Genomic DNA, 26,541 nt, shown 5'->3' with positions numbered 1-26,541 from the left:
TGTGGTGGAGAAAATATCTGACAAATGAATACTATAGAAAGTCAAATAGCATGCAGATATAATAGCAAGGTCATATAGCAAAGATGTTCAACTGATATTTTGGACTCTATAAGATATAATAAACCCTTAACCACAGGGCTGAAAACTTATGGGATGAGCCAATGGTCAGGCTACTGGACAAAGTTGGAAATGACAAAGGTATTTTATGGATTTGTCCCGACACTAATGAACAATGATAGATTTGGATATGAGATGTCATATATTAATTAATTCAAAAGGCAGTTCTATTTTTTAAACAAAAAGAGAACTATATATTATAATCTGAGATTCATTTAATCGTATTTATCAAAAACCTTTCTTAGCCAAGGCATTGTCTTTGCTTGACAACCACCTTACCAAACTTTTAAGCATTTGGCCAAGGAGAAAATAAATAGTTCCTTATACAATAAACTTTACAAATTCAAAACTATTAAGTGGCAGCAAATGTCACACTATCAAGTATTATGTTCATTTGATCCAGTTATAGCTTAAATCCACAATGATTTCAATGTACACAGATAACAAAACTAACCCATGAATATCAACAAAAGAGGGTAGAGCAATGATGTGACTTTGACAGTTTTACAATGTTCCTTTATAAAGTGAATAATAATAGGGCCTCTTTTAAAATCTTATAGATTTCTATTATTTCATACAGTTAAGAAAACTTCCCAGGCACTCAGTCAATCACAGATTCTAAGATGGAAGGAACTTCAGAGATCCAACTCATATAAAAGCAAGACTTCCCTCAATAACATTCCTTAGCAGTGCTATCAGATTCAGCTTGGAGACATCCAGATCTGTAGATAGTTCACTATATCCCTGTTCCTAATATAACAACGCAAATTTATAAATGATTTAAGTTAAAAAAGCAATATAATATAAGCCAGGTAAATCACATCAAGTGGGGCTCAAAGAGATCTTAAGGATAAAATTCCATCCTCTTTCACCACACCGCCTTCCTCATCCCATTTTACTTCAATACAACTACTGATCTTACGGGTTTCCCATTCTAATTTGGGGGAATCTCCCAGTATTACATAATATTAAAATTATTATTTTTCCTTCTTTTTAAATTAATTTTTATAATCATAATTTTTGACATACATATGCATGAGTAATTTTTTTTTTTTACAACATTATCTCTTGTATTCATTTTTCCAAATTTTCCTCTCCCTCCCTCTACTCACTCCCCTAGATGACAGGCAATCCGATACAATAATATTAAAATTATAAGGAATGGCAGAAATAATTTAGTCTAACCCTTTTTTTATAGATGAGGAAACAGATATCCAAACCTTCTTGCTCTAAAGTTTCAGGAGGCATATGATAACATCTAAGGACTTTTCTACTTTTTAAGGTTTTGAATTATAACTAACACTTCAAAGATGGATTCTGAAATCATATTGCTGTCTTTCTGCCTTTTAGATTCTTAGCCATCATGTTGAAAGAAACATTAAATTGTATTAATTATAAGATGCAATAAATTGTTGGTGACACATTAAAAGGATTCCTGCCCTGCCTATAATCAAGGTTGATTGGAGTCACCTTGAGTGATCTTAGAAAATTTTTTTCTCTGATACAATGGCATTATAAACACTTATCAAGTAGATGTGGAATTAGATTCTGGTTCTGGTATGGATTTGAATTAGATGGTCTCTGAGGTCTTTTTCAACTCTGATTATGTAATCACTCATCTTTTGATCATTATTGTCAAGCCAGCCCTGTTGGGTCATTTCTTACAGTGTCTGTGGTTTCTTGCTGATGCAACCCCAGAGCCTCTTCAATTCATTATTAGCTCTCTCTGTGTGTATATACATGTTTCTGATGAGGATGTCCTTCTATCACTGAAGCTCACAACTGTGGAATCATTCTTGTGTCTTAGTTCTTCTTCACCCTTTTACCTACCTAATCAGTAGTCAGTTCTTGCTGATTCTGGTTTTCTAATACCTCTCACATCCATCTCCTTCTCTCCAGTCACATGGCCACCTCCTTAGTTTAAGCTATTACTGTATTACTAAGAAAGAAATACCCACCTGTACAGCCTGTACTATATGCTAGGCACTCTATATTGGTGTGATAAGTGTTTTACAAATATTATCTCATTTGATAAAATACCTGGTCCATATCCCGGACCACTGTAACAGACCAAAAACCTCTAATTTCTATGGAGAACTACACAGCTGTCAGGTCTATCCATAGAAATGTCACTGTTAAAGAGGTCTAGTGTCTTCCTATTGCCTCTGGGATCAAATAAAAACTTCTCTTTATATCATTTAAAGTCCTTAATAATTTGGCTCCAACATAGCTTTCCAGACTTTTCTCTGCCTTTGCCCAGGATCATCCATTGCCTAGAATGTACCTTTCTCATTTCCCTTCCATTAGAATCCTTAGCCTCCCTGAAGACTCAGCTGAAGTGTCATCTCTTTCATGGCATTTTTTTCTTATTATACAACTGAGAGTGCTTCCCTCGCTCTAAAATTATCTTTTATTTAATTTGTACATATTTTGTATTTATTTGTAGTTTCCCTTAATAGAATGTAGACTTCTTAAGATCCAGATCTACTTTAGGGTTTTGGTTTGGTTTTTTTTGGTCCTCATATTCTCAGCACATATGGTCTGCCATAGAGCAGATGTTTAATAAACGCTTGATGATTGATTAAAAGGAACAGGTAAGCTTTAGTTTCTTTGGGGGAAAATGGTATAATCAAGAGCAATCAAGAGAACTGCCTTCCCTAGTTCTATCCACTCTTCAAGAAGAAAACATACTACTGTTAGATTTGGAATCAGTGATTTGGATCCCACCTCTGATACTACCTGGGTGATCATTCCCAAGCAAGTGAATCTTGTTAAGTTTCAATTCCTTGATCTATAAAACAGGGATAGTAATATCTGTATTTCACATCTTCAGTTTTGTGAGGCATCAACAATGTATATAAAGTGCATTAAAAAAAAAGTATAAAAGAAAACTTGGAGAGAAGAGCTTACCAACAATATGTCCCCTTTATTTCTAGCATCTGAATGGCATCAGTAACTAAAATCCATTTTATTTATTACTAAGGCAAGTTATTTTAACCTCTTTAAGCCTCAGTTTTCTCATCTGTACTCAGCAGAGTACTGTCCTGGAAGCAAAAAAGCCAGGGATAATGAATTACCTCTGACACTATCTATGGAGAGAACTCAACCTCTTGTGCTACTATTTAAGATGATGTCTAACAGCTGCCCACATCAATGAGATGTCCTGTGTAGATCACCTCTCTCCTCAAGAAAAATGAATAGGATGGGCTAAATGACTTCTGAATTTCCTTTCCACTGGTTAAGTCTATGACTCCAATGACTTGTCAGATACTGTAACTATTTGGCTTTTTTGTCTGTTTTATACCTTGTAAGAATTGCTCTGCATAAGTTAAGATTATAAAAAGTATGATGCAGTAGAGGAATATTAGTTTAAATATGAATCAGTTTTAATTTTGCCATTAATTATCTTTGCAACCTCGGTTAAGTCAGAATCTATATGGACCTGAATTGCTTCATGTGAATTGAAGGAGGTGAACTAAATAATCTGTAAGAATAACTTTGTATCTCTGAAATTCTATTAATACAACTTCAGGATTTCACAAAGACTTAAAGCATATAGCAGAAAGTCATAGAAATACACAAATAATCTTTCCAGGAAAATAACTAGGAAGTCAAGTTACTGTAGCTACTGTGGGCCTTACTAACTCTAACTCAACAATGGAATAATCACACAAAATCATCAGGATGCTCTAATTCATAATGCATAATACAAAATGTCATGGAGAAAGGAGAAAAAAGGTTATTTAAGCCTGAACCACAAGAGTCAATCAAGAATGCATATAAGAAGGACTGGGATAAATGTAATTTGCAAGACAAACATCAAGATGAGCCACATTTCTAAGAAGTTGCAATATCTTATAGAGTATCATTAGAACAGAATTACATTTTATGATATATATTTTAGTTGAACTGAGCATTTTTACTATAGTAATACAAAGACATCAAATAACAGTTGCCAGAAGGCCTCTGTTACAACATGTATATGACCTAATAAAGAGAATGAAGAATAGCAATAAGCCTTGAGGACAGGCAGAAGTTATGCAAAACTGAGGCAAAAGAAGATAGAAAACATGTCCAGAAGAAGGAGCCTTGAAGGGATTTTGTGTACATGTGGTAGGGGGAGGAGGGGAAAAAAGATGAAGGCGCTATCTAACTTTAAGGCTAAGGATTTAGTATTAATAGCATCTAAGGAGTTTATGCTTTAGAGCAAGGGGTTAACATGTAAATACAGATTCACTGCTTTATTTTGACTTTAAAAACCACCATATTTAACAATCTCTGACCAACTAAGGATTTTAAACTACCATCAAAACAAAGAGTCCAACTATAATCAGAAAGTCAGTTATAATTCTAGGCGATCTATTGAGAGAAACCTTGTTCCAGGGTTCACCTAAGGAAATTCTGAGGAGTTCAAAGTCCAATCTCTATGTGGTGCGGAACATCTGGTGGATTAGAAGAGCCAAGAACAATGGTTGAATTGACTAGCCCTTCAGCTATGACCCACACTTAGGAACAGCTCCTAAAGGGGCCATGAACCAGAGTGGACACATTCATGTACATCTGAGAATCTAGGATTCTGCAATATGTATATGAAACTGCATCTTCACTCCTTAGCACTAAGTGTGCTGCATAAACCCCGATTAAACACCATTCATGTTTGCTACTCTAGGGCCCATCTTCTAAAAATGTGATTCGCCATCCCACATAGGATCTCATAACTGAATATGGAGGTTGTGTAGTTGTGATTTATTATCAGTACATTTTTGACTTATATATCCATCTAACCTGAGATATTTACTAGTTCTGTGACCCCAGTGAAGTTACTTAACCCTGTATACCTCATCTGTAAAATGAACTGGAGAAGGAAATGGCAAACCTCTCTAGTCTATCTGCCAAGAAAATCGTAAAAGAGGTCATGAAAAGTTGGCCACAATTAACTGACTAAACAACAAAAATATGGGATTTTAGGTGGGTCTTAAAGGAAGTCAGGGTCACCAGTAGACTGAGTTAAAAAGGGAGAGCATGGCAAGTCATGGCAGATAGCCAGACAAATGCCTGAAGCCAAAAGATGAAGCATCTTGTTTGTACAACATCCAAGTCAGTGTCACTGGATCAAGGAGTAAGGTATCTCCTTTCTTCCTGTTGTCCCTTTACAAATCCCATCTTCTATAACATCTATAATTTTCTAATGATCTTATTTGTTATCTTTCTTTCTCATCAATACAAAAGACATTCTTGTTCTAAATCTCCTTCTTTGTAACACCAGAAGTACCTTTTTTCCATATTTAGCTTTTCTCTAAAGCATCTCTAATTAAGCTCCTCTCAACCAGTTTTCAAATATGTTCAGACCTAATCTTTTAAAAACAAATTGAAAAACATTCACTAGACCCAGACATTCCTCTTTCACATTTAACCAATTTTTCTCCCTAATTTTCCTCCCAAGTTGTTGACTTTCTACTTTCTTATAAAATCTTTCCAATATGGCTCCAATCCCTATTTAATTAAGACTGCATTTTCAAGAGTTACCAACGAATTCCCTTCTAACCAAATGTTTAATATTCTTAAAATCTGCAATCATATAAAGAAATCAAGATTTCTATCTCTTTCTTCCCCCTACTGTCTAAATCCAAGCTTTCTAATTAATCCAATACCCAGACTATTACAAAATCCTTCTATGTGGTATCATCCTCACCCCCAATCTAATCCCACTGTCAGATTAAACTTGCTGTAGCATGCCTCTCCCCTTCTCAAGAAACTAAAATGAATGTCTGTGGTATGAATGCCACATCAAGTCTGCCTCACTTTCAAAACTCTACATATTCTAGTCCTATCTCCCATCATATTTTCTAGTACCACACAATGTCAATCTCCAAACAATTTTCCTAGTCCAACAAACTTTGTTACCCTTCTTAGCCCTGCCTTCTTACCGGTTCATTTCTAATACTCTCATACCTGTAGTTTGCCACAGAAGAAATGTCTTTCTCCTTTTTTATTTATTTACATTTTATTTCTTCTTCAAGGCCAATTCAAATCCAATTTCCACTGGGATGTTTGTTCTGATGATATCAGGCAGCATAATGTAATATACAATGTTTTAATTCATGGTTTGAATCCTCAGATTTGCCAAATGAGTGAACTAGACTCTGTGACTTCTAAAGTTCTCTTTCAGCTCTAAATCTATGTTACTATATAATATAACCAAAGGCAGATGAACAATCAATGTTTTGCTTGGAATCAAGTTACAGAACATTATGTTATTTGTTAGGAGTTGTCAATATTTGCTTATCAAAACAAAACAAAAAGTTATGGTAATACATATATATACAAAAAGTATACAATGATACTTTTAACAAAAGGCAGACTTCTAAAAATTCTATGGTAAAAACCTTAATTATATTCAGATATGGGATATGATTCTTTATAAATGTCTGATAGCATATATAACATCATGTGGGTACAATTCCTACCACTGTAAAAAGAGACTGTTACATGTCAGCAATTAGGCTAAAATATTAATGAGTTAGGATACCAACCAATGATTATTAAGTATACTTTTTATTACCTTTTTATACTTATACCTTTTATACCTTTTTACTTCTAAACCAAAGTTTAAGAGAACTAGAAGGAAATTTCCTCCTTCCTGATATTGAAGGAGAAACTTATATTGAGAATGTTTTTTTATTTATAGCTCACATGAGTGTCCTCGTAGAACAGATGGAACTCATGTCAAGAGGAATGTTCATATTTAAGAACACAACCTATAGAAAATTAGCTTATTTCTTACTCATTGTCTGTAGAGTGAACAACATAAATATAAATGCCACAAGCACAAATGTTAGCAAGCAGATATACATTATTCAAACTTTAAGAATTTCAAATTGTCAATATCTTCATTTTCAACTTTAGATAGAAACATTCAATATTTCATGGTACCACTGTAAAGAGACAGAATGTTGAAGAGGGTAAAACCATGTTTTTGATCCAATGTTGAAGGTTCTTAGTTTTACAGTAGATAAGAATTAATTGTACATTATTTAAGTTGTGTATTTAAATTAAAAGTGGTTTCAATTGCTACATGAAGCAAAAGAAACAACAGCTGAACAAGAAAAGCATTCCACTCACAACATTTCCAATGAAATAATCTTGAATGCAAAGAAGTAAATAAATAACATACAAAATGGCATACTGATTCAGACTGTTTTGCCCAGTATTCCTTCTCCAATAATGGATGTAAAAAATGATGTTTTGTAGGAGGCAATGCTTATTCATCAGTGAAAGTAAGATTAAGAGGACCAGCTTTCTCAAATATATCTAGCTTCTTTTAATAATTCATTGTGGATTTGTCTCCTGAAAATAATTGTGCAACTACCTATATATTATAATGTTTTATGTTGACCTAAAACTGAACTTCCTAGGTTTCTGAATAAACTGTGGGCTTGTACAAGTGGGGTTAAAATCTCTTTTTATTCAAATGCATTTAAAAACTGTCAAAAGGAGAAAAAATTGGCAATGTTCCTTTAGGCTTAAGAGGAGTCAAGATTAAAAAGAATATTGGAAATCTTTTCATGATTTCACATTTACTAGCTGTGTGAACCTAGGCAAGTTGCTTAACCCCAACTGCCTAAAAATATTTAAATAAAAACAAATTAAATAAATAACAGCAGGCTGAGTGGACTAGACAGTAATTACTTGCACGAGAAAGAACCAGCTCTCAAATGAGAGCTGTCAACAAACCAACAGCTGTGTGAAGTTCACCCATTAAAAGTCTCAGACTGTTGCCAGTAGAAGCAGAACACTGAAAAGTAGCAAATACTACTAGAAGGAATCTGGGAATAAAGCCCAATGTTCTTAGCATTGTAAATGGGGGGAAAAAACACACACACACACACACACACACCCAAAAATACCAAAATGTTTGCAGAGAGAGGAAATAAAATGGAGGAAAAGAGAGAGAAAAAAGGGAGCGAGGGAGAAGAAAAAAAGAAAAGAAAAAAAAGGAAAAAAAAAAAGAGAAAAGGGAAAGGCGAACACCAGAATTGGGATTAAGCAGTAAAGACTGAAATTTAATAAAGAACTTGGGTACTTTTTATTTCTAAAGAGTTGGACTTCATAAACAAGAATTGAAAATGAAGGTAGTCCTTTATTGTCCTAAAAAGCTTTTTAAAACAACCTCTAGTCTTCATAAGGCCTCATTGACTTCAAAATGCATTTAACAATTCTAAATCATGAAATGTGCACATTTTAAAAAGTCATCATTCCATTTTTATAAACTGAACAATATAGTATAATTGCTTTTATAGATTTACTCACACAGTAGTCACTGTGACAGTGATCCATTCATAACGGCACCAACTTCAGCCCACTAATTAGGATTAAATCCAATTTACATTCACTAAGGACTTTAAACCCCTTGTTCTTTAAGTAGTCCTTAGTTCTTATGCAAAAACCTACCTACATTCTTCATTTTGTACCATTAATTGAAATCCCCAATATCTACTCAACTGATATAACTTTGCAAATTTCCCAGTCTTAACATTTCCAGATTATTTTTATTATTTTACTTTAATAATCTTTAGTATTAATTAACCTTTACTACAGTTACATAATCACATTATATAAGGATTGAAGATTCCCTGTAAAGATACTAATCTCATGCACTAGGAATAACATTAGGGAATGCATAATACTTTTGAAAAGTACTAAAAGGCTATTTTTATCCTTTACTTAAAAGTAGTTTCTTTCTTATTTTATATAATACTGAAAAGTTTTTCAATAACATATAACTTAAAAATCAATTTCTAAGCATATAGCAATGAAAAAAATGATGGACTTAAAAACTATATAACAAAAAAAACCCAATGAATTATAATATCTTTTGGAAAATTAAGTGATACTATCATGTTTTACTTGCACTTTTATAGGAAATCTATCTTCTGAGGATCTCAAATTTTTCATATTACATACTCCTGCTTTTGGAAATCAGGAAACTATTACTCGCCTAATGTGTTCCTTCAAAACAGAGCAATGTATTTACATTGTATTCCTACATGATATTAAAAATTTATTTGCCAGTTCAATAATAACACTCATCTGCAAAAACAAAATCATGACCGAACCCTGCTAAAAGACTAAAGGAATAATATTCTAGCACCCAAGAAGATGACATATTAGTTGCAAGAAGCAGTAGCATGAAATAAAAGTTCATACTTTTTGTACTTTTTAATTAATCACCCAAAAAGACAAGAGATTCCTTAAGATGTACCTATTAAGTGCAATATTAATGAGGAACTATAATGAAAGATAAGTACAGTCACTGATGGAAGAGATGCATATTAAGCCACTGCTAATAGAATTTTGATATGATCCAATATTCTAGAAATGAATTTGGAATTATGGAAGAAAAAAACTTGATTACAATGCCCATATGTTTTGCAGTTAGTATATCTAGTGGTCCTCAAACCTTTTAAATCAGGGGCCAGTTCACTGTCCCTCAAACCATTGGAGGGCCGGACTATAGTAAAAACAAAAACTCACACTTTGTCTCTGCCCCTCAGCCCATTTGCCATAACCAGGCAGGCCGCATAAACATCCTCAGCTGGCCGCAGCTGGCCACATCTGGCCGGCGGACCGTAATTTGAGAACCTTTGGTATATACCTATACTGCTAGGTATATACCCTGTCAAAGACAGAAAGGTTTCTCTACATATCAAAATATTCATTGCAATAATTCTCATGGTGCTAAAGAACTAGAAACAAAGTAGGTATCCATTCATTGGGGAATTATTATTAAACAAGGCATCAGCAAATGAAATAATGAAATATTAAGGTACTCTAAGAAATGACCAATATGAAAAATAGAGCAAAGCATGGGAAGACTTACATGAAAATGATTCGGAGTGGAATAACGAAAATATGGAAAACTATACAGGAAAGTTGAGAAAATGTATTTCCCTCTCCTTCATTGCTGACACTGGGGAAATATGAGTGTGGGCTGCATCTGCTGTCAAACTCAATTCAATTCAATATTTTGGCTAATTTTGCTGAACACCTTTCCCCCTCTTCCCCCCCCCCCCCAGCAATTGGGGTTAAGTGACTTGCCCAAGGTCACACAGCTAGGAAATGGTACATGCTTGAGACCAGATTTGAACTCAGGTGTTTACTCTCTTTTTAACTTCTTTATTCTAAGGGACAGTTTGCTGGGAAGGATACATTCAGAAATGAATGTAATATAAACTTAAAAGATATCAATAAAAATTGCTTTGAAAAAAGAAAAAGAAATCATGCAAAATTCCAAAGGTCCATGTAGATACTCCAAAGTCTATTAAACTCCTCTGTTCTGCTGTCAAGTCACAATAGTTTCAAAGATTATAGGTTATGTCATAATGAGAGAGAAGAGAGGTTGATAATGACATGGTCAATGTTCATGTTGTCTTTCCCCCCCTTTGGAAAAGTTAGTCATAGTCTAGCCAGGGAATGACTATCTGTTTAGTCTATTAAGGAAAATTACACCTAAACATGAGTAACAGTAGGAATTTAGTGTAAAATAAGCCATAAACTTTTAAAAAACATCTTACAAAATACTTAGAAAGTAGTTATAACTTTATATATCCTCTTGAATTCTAACATATACTATGTTATATGAAAAGTATCTTATCCTCAAAAGGTTTGACATTTTAAGCATGTCTAGAAAAAAGAAAACAAAAGTTGTCCTTAAAAATATGCAAATACCAAAAATAAATAAATAAATAAAATCTTATGAAATGTTAGGTTAAAAAACTGGTGAGATTTATAGAAGGGTAAGAAAATTTCAATAGAGAAAAGGATCCTGATACATTACAAATATTTTTGAATGATTTATGAGAATTAGTGCAAAAAAAAATTTTTTTTAAACCTTTAAAAACACTAATAAAAGAGTAAAAGCTATGAAGGAAAAGATTCAACTTGACTGAAATTTAGATAATTTCTTCTAGTTTATATATATATATATATATATATATATCCATGTGTGAATATATATTAACACATGCTCAGTTCTCTTAATTACAATAAATATTGTTTTTTAATTGTCCATTACTTCAGAAATGAATTTATATCATAATAAATTATCAAATAATATCTCCATAATTCATTGAACAAGATTCTAAGAGAATTGTCCTTCCAAGCGAACTTCAAAAAAATTCATTGGTGAAATAAAGATCAAACTTCCTATTATTTAGAAAATTTAAAATAAACTTTTGTAGATTTTATTCATCATAAACATACAAATATACAATAAGAGTATACTGTAGATGACATAACATAGTAAAAAAATATATTATTTCAATTCTTAGAACAACACGTAACTTGGTTTCTGATGTGCAAACTATGAGCTAGAAATAGGAAGCTCAATTGGGCTATGTGAAATTTGGACTGGAATAAACAAAACCCAAATTAGGCCAAGGGGAAAGATTTGATTATCTGTTTAGGTAAGCTCTGTGCTAGGAGCCTAAATACATAGGATCATGGATTCAAAGCCAGAAGGGATCTCTGAAGACTTTTAGGCTGAACTCTTCAGTTTACAGATGAGAAAGCCAAGATCCAAGGAAGGCAAAATGAATCGCACATGATAAGGGAGCAGAGCCAAGCCTTGACCACAGATACAATAAGTTGTATCACTAAATTTCCTTCAGGTATTTCACAAATACATGGTCCTGTTTGCACAAGAAATACAAAAATATATGGAAATAAAAATGAAAATCTATGCAAAAACTTAAGCACATGCCCTACAGAATTTGGTTCAATCTCTTCTTCAGATATAAAGGAAAGCAAAATCCATTTTAAAAATTGAATGCATTTGTATTGTGAAAAGTAACACAATGTTCTAAGAATAAGTAACACTTTTGTTTTTAAAATTGCAGGTATGTTAAATCTGTTAGCTTCCTTCTCTCATTTAATAAAATCTGTCTAGCATTTCCTAAGAAACAAAAGATCCCAACTAAAATTTAAAAAGCTCCTCCATACATAACCTAAGAAAAATACTGCCAAAGAATTGCTTCTGTTTCACTTTCTTAACTCTCTGTGGCTGCTTTCTGATATCACCATTCCACTGCTCTCTCCAAAGTAACTAACAATCTCCTGACTACTAAATCTCATGTTTTTTTCAAAATTATCACTTTTTTTTTTTTGACCTCTCTACTGGCAATACCTTCTCCTCCTAGGTTTTCATGACACTATTCATCTATCTACATCTTCTCAGCATTCTTCACTGGATCTTCACTTAGGCCATCCCCCCTAACCAGGGTGCACCACAGCGCTCTGCCTTGGGCTTCTTGACTTTTTTTCTTCTTTTATTCCACCTAATGATTTCATCAACTTCATGGATTCAATTATCACTTTTATACTGATGATTCTTACATCTTTCTACTTATTTAGCCCTAATGTCTCTGCTATAAGCTTGTCTTACAACTATCATTGCCTATTGAATACCTTGAACTGAAAGGCCTTCAAACATCTTAAACTCAATATGTCCAAAACTATTGGAACTATTATGCTAGGACAGCTGGGAAGTGCAGTGGATAGCAAACTGAGTCTGAACTCAGAAAGACTTAAGAGTTCAAATTCAGCCTTACACACTTACTGCTGTATACTACTGGAAAAGTTATTTAACCTTCATCTGCCTCAGTTTTTCAATTATAAAATGAGGATAATAATAGAACCTACTTCATAGGGTTGTTGTTTTTTTGTTGTTGTTGTTTTTGAGGATTGAATGAGTTTATATTCAAAAAATACTTATGGCCAGTGCTGACACATAGTAGGTGTTTACTCCACATAACATGTACTTATTCCCTTTTCTTCCTCCCTTTCCCTCTAAATCCTCCCCTCTTCCTAAATTCCACCATCCTCCCAGTAACTCAGTGTCATTCTTGACTCCTGCCCATATCCAATCTGTTGCCAAGGTCTGTCAATTTCACCATCTTCAGCTCCTGGCATTTTCCCTGCTGTATCCCATATCAGAATTGGTTTCCTTTCTTATCTTTACTCCCTGGTTTTCTTCAAGTCCCAGCTAAAATCTCCCCTTCTAAAGGGAATCTTCTGATATCCCTTAATTCTGATACCCTGATCATTTCCATTTTATCCTGTACATATAGTTTGCTTATACATAATTGTTTGCATGATGTCTCTCCCCTTAGACTGTGAACTCCTTGACAGCAGACTTATTTTTTGCCTAGTGCTCACACAATGCCTGCACACAATAAGTGATTAATAAATGTTGACTGAATGACTGAGATCTTCACCACTTTAATTAAGGAAAGAAAACAAAACAAATATTTCAAAATACTTTCAGATGGCATTAGAAAAACCTTGTTTGCATAAAACCTCCATCTAGAAACTGCTCTCTCCATAGTATTAAACCTCTCACTTATGCTTTATTTCTAATTTAGCATTTTAAAATTTAACAAATGATAAACATCATTGACAATATCAGCGGAATATTCTTGGAGAAACAAAAGCCAAGTTATATCCTATACAACTCCACAGAATATACATTCAATACAATATTCCAGCAAATTGTGCAGGATGACAATTATAAAATGTACATCATCCTAAGTAGAATCTAATAATAGTAATGTTTATTGAAACATCTTTTGCTACTTCTTATGAATTTCTACTAATTCATGTACTTGAATATATAGTTCTATACAAGGTACTCCTGCTGATGCCTATAGAAAATTCTAAAGATAAATTCTTGAAATTGTTTCTACTTTCAAAGATTTTGCAATCCAATTCAAATGCAATTTCTATGAGTCAATAATATTGTTTCTAATATAGTTCAAGTGAAAATAAGAAGAAACACCAAGAAACTAATAAAGTAACTCAACATAGAACAATAAATCCTATATTATAGAATCAGAAGGGCTCTTCAAAATAACCTATTCAACCTTCCCATTTTATAAACAGAAAGTAGGACATAAATCATTTTTTTTTCCTATTTGAAGAAAACACACGAAAGCATTTGTTTTTCCCTTTTTATAGCTTCTCCTTGGTAAGGGGACTACCACCCCAAATAGAAATCTAGACAGAGACCTGATAGGATAAACATACAATAATGTTAGGATAAATCAAAATACACAATTCCAAGATCATGATAACTTTCTGGCCAGACAATCCAGAAACAAATCTCAAATACTTAAGTATCATAAAATTTATTTTAGATGCTAAAATCTTAATAAATATAGCTTTTAATGAGAAAAACAAGAACTATCCATGACGTAGCATGAAACATACATTACATACCAAGTAAATATGCTCAAACAGTTGAAAAAACTTGAAAAGTACAAAAACATCATGCCTCTCTTGGAGATGGGCAAAAAAACTGCCAATGACTGAGATCAGTCTGAGAAACCATAGGAACTATTGTATTAGCCTTGAGTTCATGAAATTCCCTCTCTTCACTTATTTGTTATCACAAAATAACCTAAGTTAGCTAGGAGGGCCCAAAATGCTTTGTACTATAAATGAAGATTCCAAATCACTTAATAGTTACAACTATGGAACTCATATTAACCAATAATTCTATTCTTTTGTGGCAGATGCTAATGTAAACTAGTAGAGAAAAAGCAGTTAGCAAGCAAAAGCAAAAACACAAAATAGAAAGGCTGATTATTATAACTCTACTGAGTTCATTTATTACATTTAGTCCAAACTCCTCTGCCTGCCTTTCAAGGATTTCCATAATGTTGTCCTATTCTACTTAGACAGTCTAGAAAAGAAGATATATATATGTATGAAGTAATGAGAAGGAGACATATCTACTCACTATCTCTTTAGTATGTCTTATATATTATTGTCATTCTATTCATTTCATTCCTCAGAAATGTAATCTTTTCTTTTCATATTTGCTTACCATATAAATCTTATCTTTCAAGATCAAGCTCTCATTGAAGTCTTGTCTAGCTACTAAACATTATGAGTTTCTGACTCCAAAACCATTGCACCATGATATGTTGTATTCTTGACAAATCTCAGCAGAATGACAGCTTATAGAGTATGAGTTCAATAAACACCTGTTAATTTTTAGTTTTTCTTTTACATATCACATGTGGAAATATAATATTTAAAATTAAAAATTACGTGGGACCAACTACTGCTATAATCATATTAAAAGAGAAACGTCTACTACACAAATGGCACTACTGGGTACAATCCCCCTCAAAGCAATTAACTTTAACATAGATACAATTGTATCTTTCATTCCCAGTTAGTTAATAGTCCTGTAAGTATCTTTTACTGGTTATTAGGAAAACTATGCAAGAACACTTGAAATGATCATAGTAAATCCATTACTTCTTAAAAAAAAAAAATAAATTGATGTATGTATCCTAGTGATAGCATGTCAGCAACAGTGCATTCATTTTCACAGATAAATAGCACACTTGCTGTCATTACAATGTGAAAAAATCTTAAAGATCCTGGGAGAAATCATGTGGAAAAGTAATATATCATCTGAAAAATCCAAGAGAGGAAAGTTCCCAGGTGAAAGCAACTCTAGAATTCAACTAAAGAACACTATTAAAAACAAAATGAATACTTTAAAACTCAAAGACAGGGAGTTTAAAATGTTCCAAGTGATTTTCCATAACTTATAATTGAGTCCGGTGAGATATCAAACTAAGAAGTATAAAATATTTTTCTATAAATAGAGAAAATCTTGGAACACTAAACATTCAAACATCTTGACTAGATCAATTTTATACATATATAAAGTATCTGTGGAACATTAATCCTGAGAAGTTCACAAAACATGAAACAGTTTATTAATATGCAGTAAGATCTCTGAAATATGTTTGAATATATTAAAGTGAAAAATCTACCCAAAGTTGTTGACAAATTGCTCTATCCCTCATGCTCTCACTAATTACCATCATTAAACATTTTAGCACAAGTTTTAAAGAAAGTAAAATCAGCACCTGTACTTTGATGCTCAACTCTATAGTACCATAATTCCAGAATATTTTTTCCTTTTTCCTTTTTTACATATATATGTAAACTAGTATATACATATGTAAAGTGTGTGTATATATATATATATACACACACATATGTACACATATACATATACATATGTACATATATATATAAATAACCCAAATGCAGTAAGATGGCTGTACAAAAAAATTAAAAGGTATCGACTATGCAAAAGAATTGTTCAAAATAATAATTAAAATTTTAATACTCCACCATCCTTATAAAGCTCCATGTTACAAGGCAAAGCATCCAATTAAACCTTTTTCAGGTTATTATAAAAAGTTTTTAAAATAACCAACATTTCCACAGAAATTTTCAGGAAATCTAGTTCTAATAATTGATTATTCTCTCCCTCCTCACCCAAGAAACCTGAAGGCATGAGTCAGTCATTTGCAAATTCATGGAGGCTTCAAATGAACCTACCTGCTATAGGGATCCCTCCCAGACCTGTGCTGTGCTGTGGCGGGAGATTCAAGTCCAAGAAATTACTATTTGAGGTGGGATTTGCTGTGTGGTTCAAGTGCATGATGCTATTTCGTGGAAAGGCCATCCAAGGATAGCGGGCTGCCTGGCCTGGAAAACTGAATGAATTATAAACCGCCCGGTGTTGCTGAAACTGAGGGAACCTCTGTGGCAAGACTGAAAAGGTGCTACTGAGAGAGTTGGCATTTGTGGGTGCGGCAGGATGCAGAAATCCAGGGCCTGGCCCTTTGGCGGTTGTAGTGTGTGAGGAAGGGTTCTGAAGAGATGTGGGCGAAAGGGAAGGTTGATCTTGGACTGACAGTTCCTTCTCAATCAGATCTGCTAAGGCTTTGCGAGTGATGTCAAAGGGGTCAAACCCCAAGTCATCCTCTTGCTGTTTAGAGGAACCAAAGCCAAATGCTGCTTGCCAGTCTGTAGAGGATGACACTGGGATTGTTTCTGTGAGGAGGGAAAAATTATAGTTAATAATGTAATGTACATAAATCCACACTTTAATTTCCTCTGAAGCAGTATATATGTAGAATGAGAATTTTGTCAAATATATTTCTGTTGTTCGGTTGTGTCTAGCTCTTTGTGACCCCACCTGGGATTCTCTTGGCTAAGAGACTGGAATGGTTTGCCATTTCCTTCTCTAGCTCATTTTACAGATGAGGAAAACTGAGGCAAACAGTAGTAAATGACTTGCCCAGAGTCACAGAAACAGAAGCCAGTTTTGAACTCAGTGTTCCTGACTCCAGGCCCAACATTTTATCCACTGTACATATATATAGCTGCCCAAATATAATGTAGCAAGAGATATCTAAAAGGTAAATATTCTGATATTATATGCTTTTATGAGAGCTTTATTCACATGTAGATACCTTATGTTTTTAATGTTTAATTCAATAATGAAATAATGAAAGTCAGTTCTCACAAAAGGATTAATTTTATTGTAGAACTGAGTAAAGAAAAAATATTCAATTATTAATCACTGCTCTTTATAATCAAAACTTAGAATGAACTACTGAAATGAATTCATAGTGAAGAATCAGTATTTCTCTTCTCTTGTTCCCCTCTCTCCCTCTCAATTCAGAAAGAGAAGATAAATGAAATTAATAGTTGGTGAAAACAACAGGGTGAAAATCATTTTGATCTATAGTGTGTGTGTGTGTGTATATATATATATATATATATATGTATATATATATATATATATATATATCCTGCAAGTACTATCGGTACATAATTTAATAATTCTGATATCAGTTTATTTTCTCTATTTTTATTTAAATGGAATGCCCTATGGATTTTCATGAATGCTATTGACATTTTATTTAATGTGATCTTTTCTAAGAGAAAAGATCTTAAGTGAACATAAAAATTGTATAACTGGAGAATACCATATTTAATGTCTAGTCCTAAACCATATACCTCTGTGCTACTGGAAAAAAAAAAAAAAAAAAAAAAAAAAAAAAAAAAAAAAGCTAAATTAATACTATAAAAATTGAATTTTAAGTTTAACATAGGTACATTAGTACTTGGTGATACTTTAAAAGTTTAAAAACTTTAAAATTTCTAGTTTAAAAAAGGGGGATCAAATCTATGTATTTACGGGTTTCATGAGGCTACCATGTTGAAAGACTCAAGCATTCATACCTGATGTGAAGAGGCTCTGTGGTTCTGGTGCTGTTGGCCAGTCATTGGAAGTCTGTGGGGAACTGGGGAATGGGGGTAGCCCACTAGGGATAGGGTTGGGGTGCCGGAAGTTGTCCGAGAATAGTGACTGTGACTCTGTTACTGCTCCTTCAAAAGGGGACCTTGCACTGTGATTAGATGAACTGATGGGGATGACTGGATTAGGTTTTGATAAACCAGGAGGTGGTGACGGTGTATCACTGTTAGATATCTAAATAGAAGGGGGAAAAAAAAGTAATGAAGAAAAGTGAATCTTTTAACTCACATATAATATATATAAGAATAAATGAGGGGTTGGGGGAAATGGAGGTAATAGAATTTATACAGCACTTACTATGTGCCACACTTTACAAATATCATATTATTTGAATCTTACAACAACCTTGGGTTGGTAAATGCTGTTATTCTTGATTTAAGGATGAAGAAACTGAGACAAACAGCTTAAGTGGCTAGTATATGATCACACAGCTAAGAAGTGACTGGGGCTAGGCTTGAACTTAGGTCTTCCTGATTCCAGGTTTATTGACCTACCCATTGAATCACCAAGCTGTCTTTGTTAATTCCATTTCATGGGAACATATAGCCACTGCCAATCATTTGAGTTAACATTTGTAAGTGATACCTTAACCTAACACAAAATATTAGGAAGAAAGCAGACAGAAAAATAGAATGCCTCAAACAGAGAGGTCACTTAAAAACATAACTACAACACTAGCCAAAAACAGCAGCAAAAAATATTCAAAAAGTTTCTAAAGAGTCAAAAAAACAAAACAAAACAAAACAAAAAAAACCCAAAACCCATACTCATGAACTTTACAGAGGAAACCCTCAAGAACTAAATCAAATTTAAAATTGGATACAATTCTAACAAGATGACTTTTGTTTTTTCTCTCCCAACTTATAGCTACTATGAAGGAGCTAAGTAGAGATTTTTTTTAGAGGCTCATGAATTAACAGAAAAGGGGAAAAAAAAAGACAATAAAACAAATAATTGGAGACCATTTAAAACAAGACACTTATATACCTCAATAGTCCCTAAGGAGATGACAATATCAAAATATTATAACAGATAATATAATAATATAAAGTTTTTTTTAAAAGGCACTGATTCAACAAGAAGAGCTTTAATTATGTTTGCTGTATTCTGTTTTAAATAATTTCTATTGTGTTTAAACAAATTTCATCAAAAATAATTAATTAAACATTTAGGGATATAAGTGAAAAGATTCAATTATATGGAAAACTGATTTATGTAACATATACCTCATTCTTCAGTGCTGTCAGAAAAAGGAGATATTGCTCAACCAAAATCTTACCTGTTGGGAATTTTCACCATTCCCTATACTGAGGGAATCTGAAGGTTTGTCAATGGGGCTGTAGGGAACACAAAGCAAAAAATTCAAGTAAACTCATGCCCCCAACAAAATGCACAGAGAAACAACCTATTATGTAACGACAACCAAATACTTACTCAACACCTATTATGTTCAAGGCATTGTGCTAGGGTCTGAGGAACTCAAAAAGGGAATAAAATAAGGTGCTGGCTCTGATAGAGCTTACAATCTAATAAAAAAAAAAATTCAAATTGCTCAAAACAGACAATTCAACAAACCTTATATTAAAACAAAAAATTTTGGGGTGTATAAGTTATATTAGATGGCTACTGGGGTACTTTTAAATTCTCAAAATCTGTGATTAAAAAAGGAAAGTCTTTACTGCTTAAATCAGATGATAGTCTAATTTGTTTAGCTATAGCCAAGTCTACCAGGCTGAGTTTTATTTATATAGATAAAAGCATGCTGCCCTATGGTATCCCAAAGCAGCAACTTCTCAGTTACTAAAGATAATTAATAAAAATGGACTATATCAGTTAAAAATTTCTCCTAGTAAATTTAAAAGCAAAAAAGAATATTTTAAAGACTTTAATATTTCAAACACAAAAATTCAGAATCTATAGCAAGAGTTCTCAAACTATAGCCCACGGGCCAGATGCGGCAGGCTAAGGACATTTATGTGCCCCACTGGGTTATGGCAAATGGGCTCAGGGGCGGAGACAGAGTGTGAGGTTTTGTTTTTACTATAGTCCAGCCCTCCAACAGTCTGAGGGACAGTGAATTGGCCCCTTATTTAAAAAGTTTGAGGACCACTGATCTATAGATATAAATAAAGAACTGAAAAGACTTTCATAGTTCAGGGATGGGTCAGAATAATGTAGAAAAAATGTTTTCAAAATTAGAGATTTAAAGTAATATGAATGGACAGAGAAAGTAAGAAATACAAGAAAAACACTCTTGTAAGAGTAGATATACCCCCTAAAACTAAAACAAATCAATCATTATCAGCAGAACTAATCAGTCAGCATTTGACAAAGAAAACAAACAGAAAAAGAGAAAATTAGACCAATGAAACAGAAGTCAAAAATAAAACAAATATATACAAAAATCTTGAAAGAATTTGATAAGCATATGAAAAACAAAAAGTAGGGAAAGGATTCATTATCTAATAAATACTGGGAAAAATTTGAAGTCTGAATATAATTATTATTCTTATACTAATTATAATAATTTTCTGCTGGAAAATATAGTTAAAAACAAACCATAAATATTAGCAAAAGTAATGGTACAAATGATTTCAGTTATAAATGGAAGATACATTTTTACCTAATGTTCAAACTAAAGAAATATTAGTGAAGTTGATAAATTTATCTACATTAAAATTTCTTTACAACAGCAAAGAGAAGTAACCAAAGTAAGAATAAAGCAATAGTTTTAGTATTTGCAATAAGCAGAACAGACAGCAACTAAACATAGACAATATACAGAGATTGATACAAACATACTTCTTATAAAAGATATGAACAATTTACAATCTAATTCAAACAAATTATAATCATTCAAAAAAGGCCTACCTAACAATCTAAGTAGAACTTCAGAAACACATACAACAAAAATTTTAAGCAATTACTATGTACAGATCACTGTGGCAGAATACAATATTTATACAAGACATCAAAAAGACTAAAATATATCAGGGAAATTAAAAACTAATAGTTATAAGATACAATATTATGTAAAAATACATTAGAAATTTACAAAATCAATTGCTACATGAAATCTGAAAGCAATAATTATTATTAAACTTGGGATGAGAAAGGTTTCACAGATCAGCTGGCATTTGAGTTGAATTTTAAATACAGATAAGAATTCAATTGTCTAAGAAAGGCAGATCAAACACTACATGCATAAAGACTGATCTTAAACATAAAGGAATGAGAATGCTCCCTGAATAAGGGTGGCTAGGTGGGATGGGGTCATGAGGAGGTGAGGAACAATCACAGAACTAGGCTGAAACATAGAGAGTGTGGGGAGAAGATGAGAGGAGCCAGACAACTAACTAAGTGGTACCTGTCTGTGAATGCCAAGCATAAGATTTTGGGTTTTATTTGGAAGTGAATATAGATATCTGAAGTGACATGACATAAATGTAGAAGACATAAAGATGTTGTAACTGTAAAAACCATCAACAAGAATAACATTTGAATTTTATTCAAAAACAGAATAAAATCATATAACCCTTACCATTTAACAAGCTAGAAATGACTCAAAAAGCTTTTGTCTCCTTGATCTGAAGTTCTGTCATTACTAAGCTTCATTCTCTTTGTTTTAAACAAAATTTGATAGCATTTTAGTCTGTGTCAATCAATAATTAGTAAGCATTTACTGTATACAAATAACATGCAAAAGAAAGGTAAAAACAACCCGTGCCCTCAGAGAGACCATATTCTAATGAGGCAAACAACAAAAAAGCAAATTAGGTCCACATGAGATATATATACAGTATTAATGGGAAATAATCTCAGAGGAAAGACAATCAGCAAACATGAAAGAAGAAAAGCTGGAAGTCTTGCAAAAGGTGAGATTTTGAGCTGAGTCTTCAAGGAAGCCTGGAGATGGAAGAGGACAAGTCAATGAAAAGGCAAGGTTGAGAGTTGGTATATTTTGTATGAGGATTGCCAATGTCACTGAATTGTAGAATTTAAAAAGAATGGAAGGAAGGAAAAGGTCAGGTTGTGAATGATGTTAAAAGCCAAATAATTATAACTAACCTCTGAGGCAATAGGGAGCTCCTGAAGATTACTGGTCAAATCTGTATCTTACAAAAAAAAAAAAAAAAAAATCTGTATCTTACAAAGATTGCTCTGGCAGTGGGAAATGGAAGAGGTGGGGAGAGATTTGGGATAAGGAACCCAAAGGGATGTCTATTACAACCCAGTATCAAAGATCAACAAGGACATAAGGGCTTATACCAGTGTGAAAGCTATATGATTACAGAGAAGGTGTATATATGACAGATGTAACGGCAGAAGCATACTGAATATGTATAATGAGTATCAGAGAGGAGTCAAGATGGCACATAGATATAAGCCTGGGTAACTGGGAAGATGGTAGTAGTCTTGAGAGTAACAGGGAAGTTGAAAAGAAGAGAGGAATTGGAAGAAAAAAGTTAATGAGTTGTATTTTGGATTGAGATATCCAAAAAGCAACTGATGATGACGAAATTAGTGAGGTAAAAGCTAGATAAAAAGAACTGAGAATCATCTGCATAAAAGTAATTTCATACATGAACGCAAATAAGAGAGTAAAGTGCAGAATTATTTTGTATCATGGTCTCTTATCTAATGAACCAATGGACCTCTTTTCAGAATAACATTTCATAACATATGAAGTAAAATTCATGGGGTTTGCAAAGAAAATCAATTATTTTGAAAGAGTTATCAAAATGCTACGTAAAGTGAACAGAACCGAGATCACTGTATACAGCAACAAGATTATGTGATGATCAATTCCTATGGATGTGGCTCTTTTCAATAATGAGATGCTTCAGGCCAGTTCCAGTGGTCTTGTGATGAAGAGAGCCATCTACACCTAGAGGACTATGAGAACTGAGTGTGGATCACAATATAGTATTTTCACCTTTTTTGTTATTTGCTTGGTTTTTTTCTTGTTCTCATTTTTTTTTTTTCCTTTTTTGATCTGATTTTTCTTGTGCAGCATGATAAAATGTAAAAGCATGTTTAGAAGAATTGCATAGGTTTAACCTATATTGGATTACTTGCTGTCTAGGAGAGAGGGAAGAGGAAAGGTAGGGAGAAAAATCTAGAACACTAGGTTTTACAAGGGTGAATGTTGAAAACTATCTTTTCATGTATTTTAAAAATAAAAAGCTATCACTAAAAAAAAATTTTTTTTTAAAGAAATAGTTATCCAAAAAAAATTTGTTTGTTTTTAATTTATGAACTCCCTGAAATATATCCACAAACTCATAAAGGATCCATGGACCTGAGATCTAGAACCTCTGGTTATAGAGGAATAATAGAAGAGGACCCAAGATAGACTCCTGGAGGATAACCACAGTTAGTGGCATTATCTGAAGAGTAAGCAAAAGAGACTCAGGAGTGGGACAGACAAATGGGAGCACAACTTGGAAAAAGGAGAAAGAAACTAAGAGAAGAGAGTAAATGACTATCAATGTCAAAGCCACAGGGTGGAGAAGAAGGGTCTGTATGCAATTCTGATTCTGTTGATTTTGCTTTGCATCACTTCATACCCTCATGTGTATGGGGAAGAATAATGTTAGAAACTGCTTCTGAAAATTCCCTGTATACTTCATATTTAATATCATATAGTATCATGATATTCAATTATTTTAATACCAAAATTTGTTTAACTAGTCTATTTTTAGACATAGAGTCTTTTTAATTATTTGGCTTTTATAAAAAGATATGAATTTTTTTTAATGGTAGGTCTATTTATTTATTATATATTTAGGATCAAGTCTTAGGAACAAAATCCCAGCATCAAAGATCAAGATGAGTTTTGAAATTTAATGTAAAGTGCTATACTCTAAAACAATGGTGAGTCTTATACTTGTGTTCATGGATCAGTTCCTTTTTTAGAATCAAAACCTTTTTAGTGTCAAAATCTTATCTGCTATATTTACTGAAAATATTTTCCCATCTGTCATTATTTTATCTTTATTTTTTATATACCGTGCAAAATCTTTTTATTTTTGTATCATTTCAGTTCTATTTCAATACAGCAAATGGTGTGGAGGAAACCTGGATCCTCAAAGGTCATACCATCAGAGTAGAAGCTAAGGCAGGCTATACCCTGCTGAAAAGGCTTCAGGTATGATCCCAGAAAAAAACAAACAAACAAAAAAAAACAACAGTGTAAAAGTTACTGAATTGAGAGAGAGAGAGAGAGAGAGAGAGAGAGAGAGAGAGAGAGAGAGAGAGAGAGAGAGAGAGAGAGAAATGGAAAGGATACTAACATAACCACTACAACATTTTCATGTCGAATTAAACCCAATAAAAATCAGATTAGAAGAGCAAAAGTACCTAAAAATTAATCAATATACAGAAATATATTAAGTATCTACTTTATGCATGGTACTATGCTAGGTACTAGGAATACAAAAATGAAACTGTTCCTACCTTTATTTACATTATCTTTTCTAAATAACACTTTAGCCAAAACTTTTATATACTGTCAGAGGCCAGAAAAGAGAAAAACCTATTTAAAAATTCTTCATAAAACGTTTTGTACCCACTCAAACTGAATTGCTTATTGCTTCCAGCATCACATATAAATTATTCTATTTTACTTTTAAAGCTCTTTCTCACCTGGCCCCTTCTTAACTTCATGGTCTCTTAGCATGTGGCTTTTATACACATGCTCTATGATTGAGATAGGCTAAATATACCTGCACTTCGTCACACAAAAACTCCATGTGTTCATTCTGGCTAGCCTCCATGCCTGGAATTCTCTCCCTTTTCACAATCCCTGGCTGTCTCTCTGACTGAGCTCAAACACTATTTTCTTTAGGGGCCTTTTCCTGGTCTCTTCTCTAAAATAACCTTCCATTTATTCAACATAACTTTTTACACTTAAAGTCAGAAGAGATATCACATCTGGATTTCCAAATAACTCATCCCAATCCCATGTGTCACAGAAAGATATGGCATCTAAAAAAACCAATGCAAAAAGCAGCTTGACTGGACCATGGTGACAAAGTGGAAGCATAGGCTGGAAGTAGAAATCCTGACACCTAATTAGATAAAGGACAGATACTTGCATTATCTAAATGAAGGGTATTACACAGATGTGTGGGGGAAAAACTCAAACTTTGTCAGAAAAATGACAGAGAATATTGATAATTATGCCTACTTTCTGGACAGTCCTCTAATAATAATTATTAATTATTATTATTATATAATTGTTATCTATATAATAATAATGGCTAACATCAAATGAAGTAACCAACAAGTTGTTTGTACAAAAATGTCTGCAATTTTCACATTTCTAAAATGTGGCAGTTATAGTAGATGATCTTTAAAATCTCAGTTTTACATCTATGATGCTATGACCCAACATAGAGTTAAAGTGGAAGAAAGTTCCTCTTGTGAGGTCCTTTTATTTGAAGATGACCCTGTGCTAACTGCGTCAAACCTCAGAAAACTGGAGCATCTCCTAAATGTAATCCACTATCATTCTAAAATAATCTATCTACAAGGAAGGGAAAAATGGACAAGAAGTATCTATAGTCAAAACTGTGTAATACAGCTGACAATTAACAATCCATGGAGTTCATCTATCAGTATATATCTTAAACAAACAGCAAGTAGATAATTAGATTCATAATGGAATCCAGAGAGGGGGTTTGATTGCCTTAGGGAATTTCTTTTAAAGGCTCTACCCTTTCCCTTAAAACAAAGGTAAAATTCTTTCATTATCAGTATTCTTCCAGCGCTGTTATATAGAATGCTATAGTCTCTAAGGAATAACACATGTATTCTCTCAGAACCCTCACAATCAGGAAGTATTAATTAAGCATCTATTTGTTTTATGTGCTGGAGATGAGTACAAAGAATGAAAACATCCTTATTCATCATGAGCTTCTATTTGAATGGAGTTGATAAAAGTACATATAAAACATACACAAAATAAAGAAATACAAATAAATACAGGCACTATTTTGTGTACACATATAACTTAAGTGGTTATATACAAAGTAATTGGGAGAGAAAGCAGCATTTAGGGAGTCATCGTTCAAGAAAGGCTTCATATGCAGGAGATGTTGCTTGAGCTGCATCTTTAAAAAGAAAAGACTCTATGAGGCAGAGATAAGGAATAAGTACAGGATAAGGAATAGCAGGTAAAAGGCATGGAGATGGAGAGGAAATGTCATGAGTTAAGAGAA

The 26,541-nt window shown here is 33.1% G+C and overlaps 1 protein-coding gene across 3 annotated transcripts in view; it reads right to left on the bottom strand.

Moving 5' to 3' along the window:
* The window catches only part of CNOT4 (CCR4-NOT transcription complex subunit 4), a 171,283-nt gene that overhangs the window by 11,362 nt on the left and 133,380 nt on the right, over positions 1 to 26,541 (bottom strand). For all 3 annotated transcript variants that reach the window (XM_074267842.1, XM_074267843.1, XM_074267840.1), the window contains exons 8-10: positions 19,596 to 19,653; positions 18,241 to 18,490; positions 16,546 to 17,043 (exon numbers count right to left, since the gene is read on the bottom strand). In XM_074267842.1, the coding sequence (XP_074123943.1) occupies positions 16,546 to 17,043; positions 18,241 to 18,490; positions 19,596 to 19,653 (806 nt within the window). The remainder of the gene's footprint in view (positions 1 to 16,545; positions 17,044 to 18,240; positions 18,491 to 19,595; positions 19,654 to 26,541) is intronic.

The sequence above is a fragment of the Sminthopsis crassicaudata genome, chromosome 5 (assembly GCF_048593235.1).
Source record: "Sminthopsis crassicaudata isolate SCR6 chromosome 5, ASM4859323v1, whole genome shotgun sequence".
NCBI lineage: Eukaryota > Metazoa > Chordata > Mammalia > Dasyuromorphia > Dasyuridae > Sminthopsis > Sminthopsis crassicaudata.
This window is presented reverse-complemented; position numbering and strand designations above follow the sequence as displayed.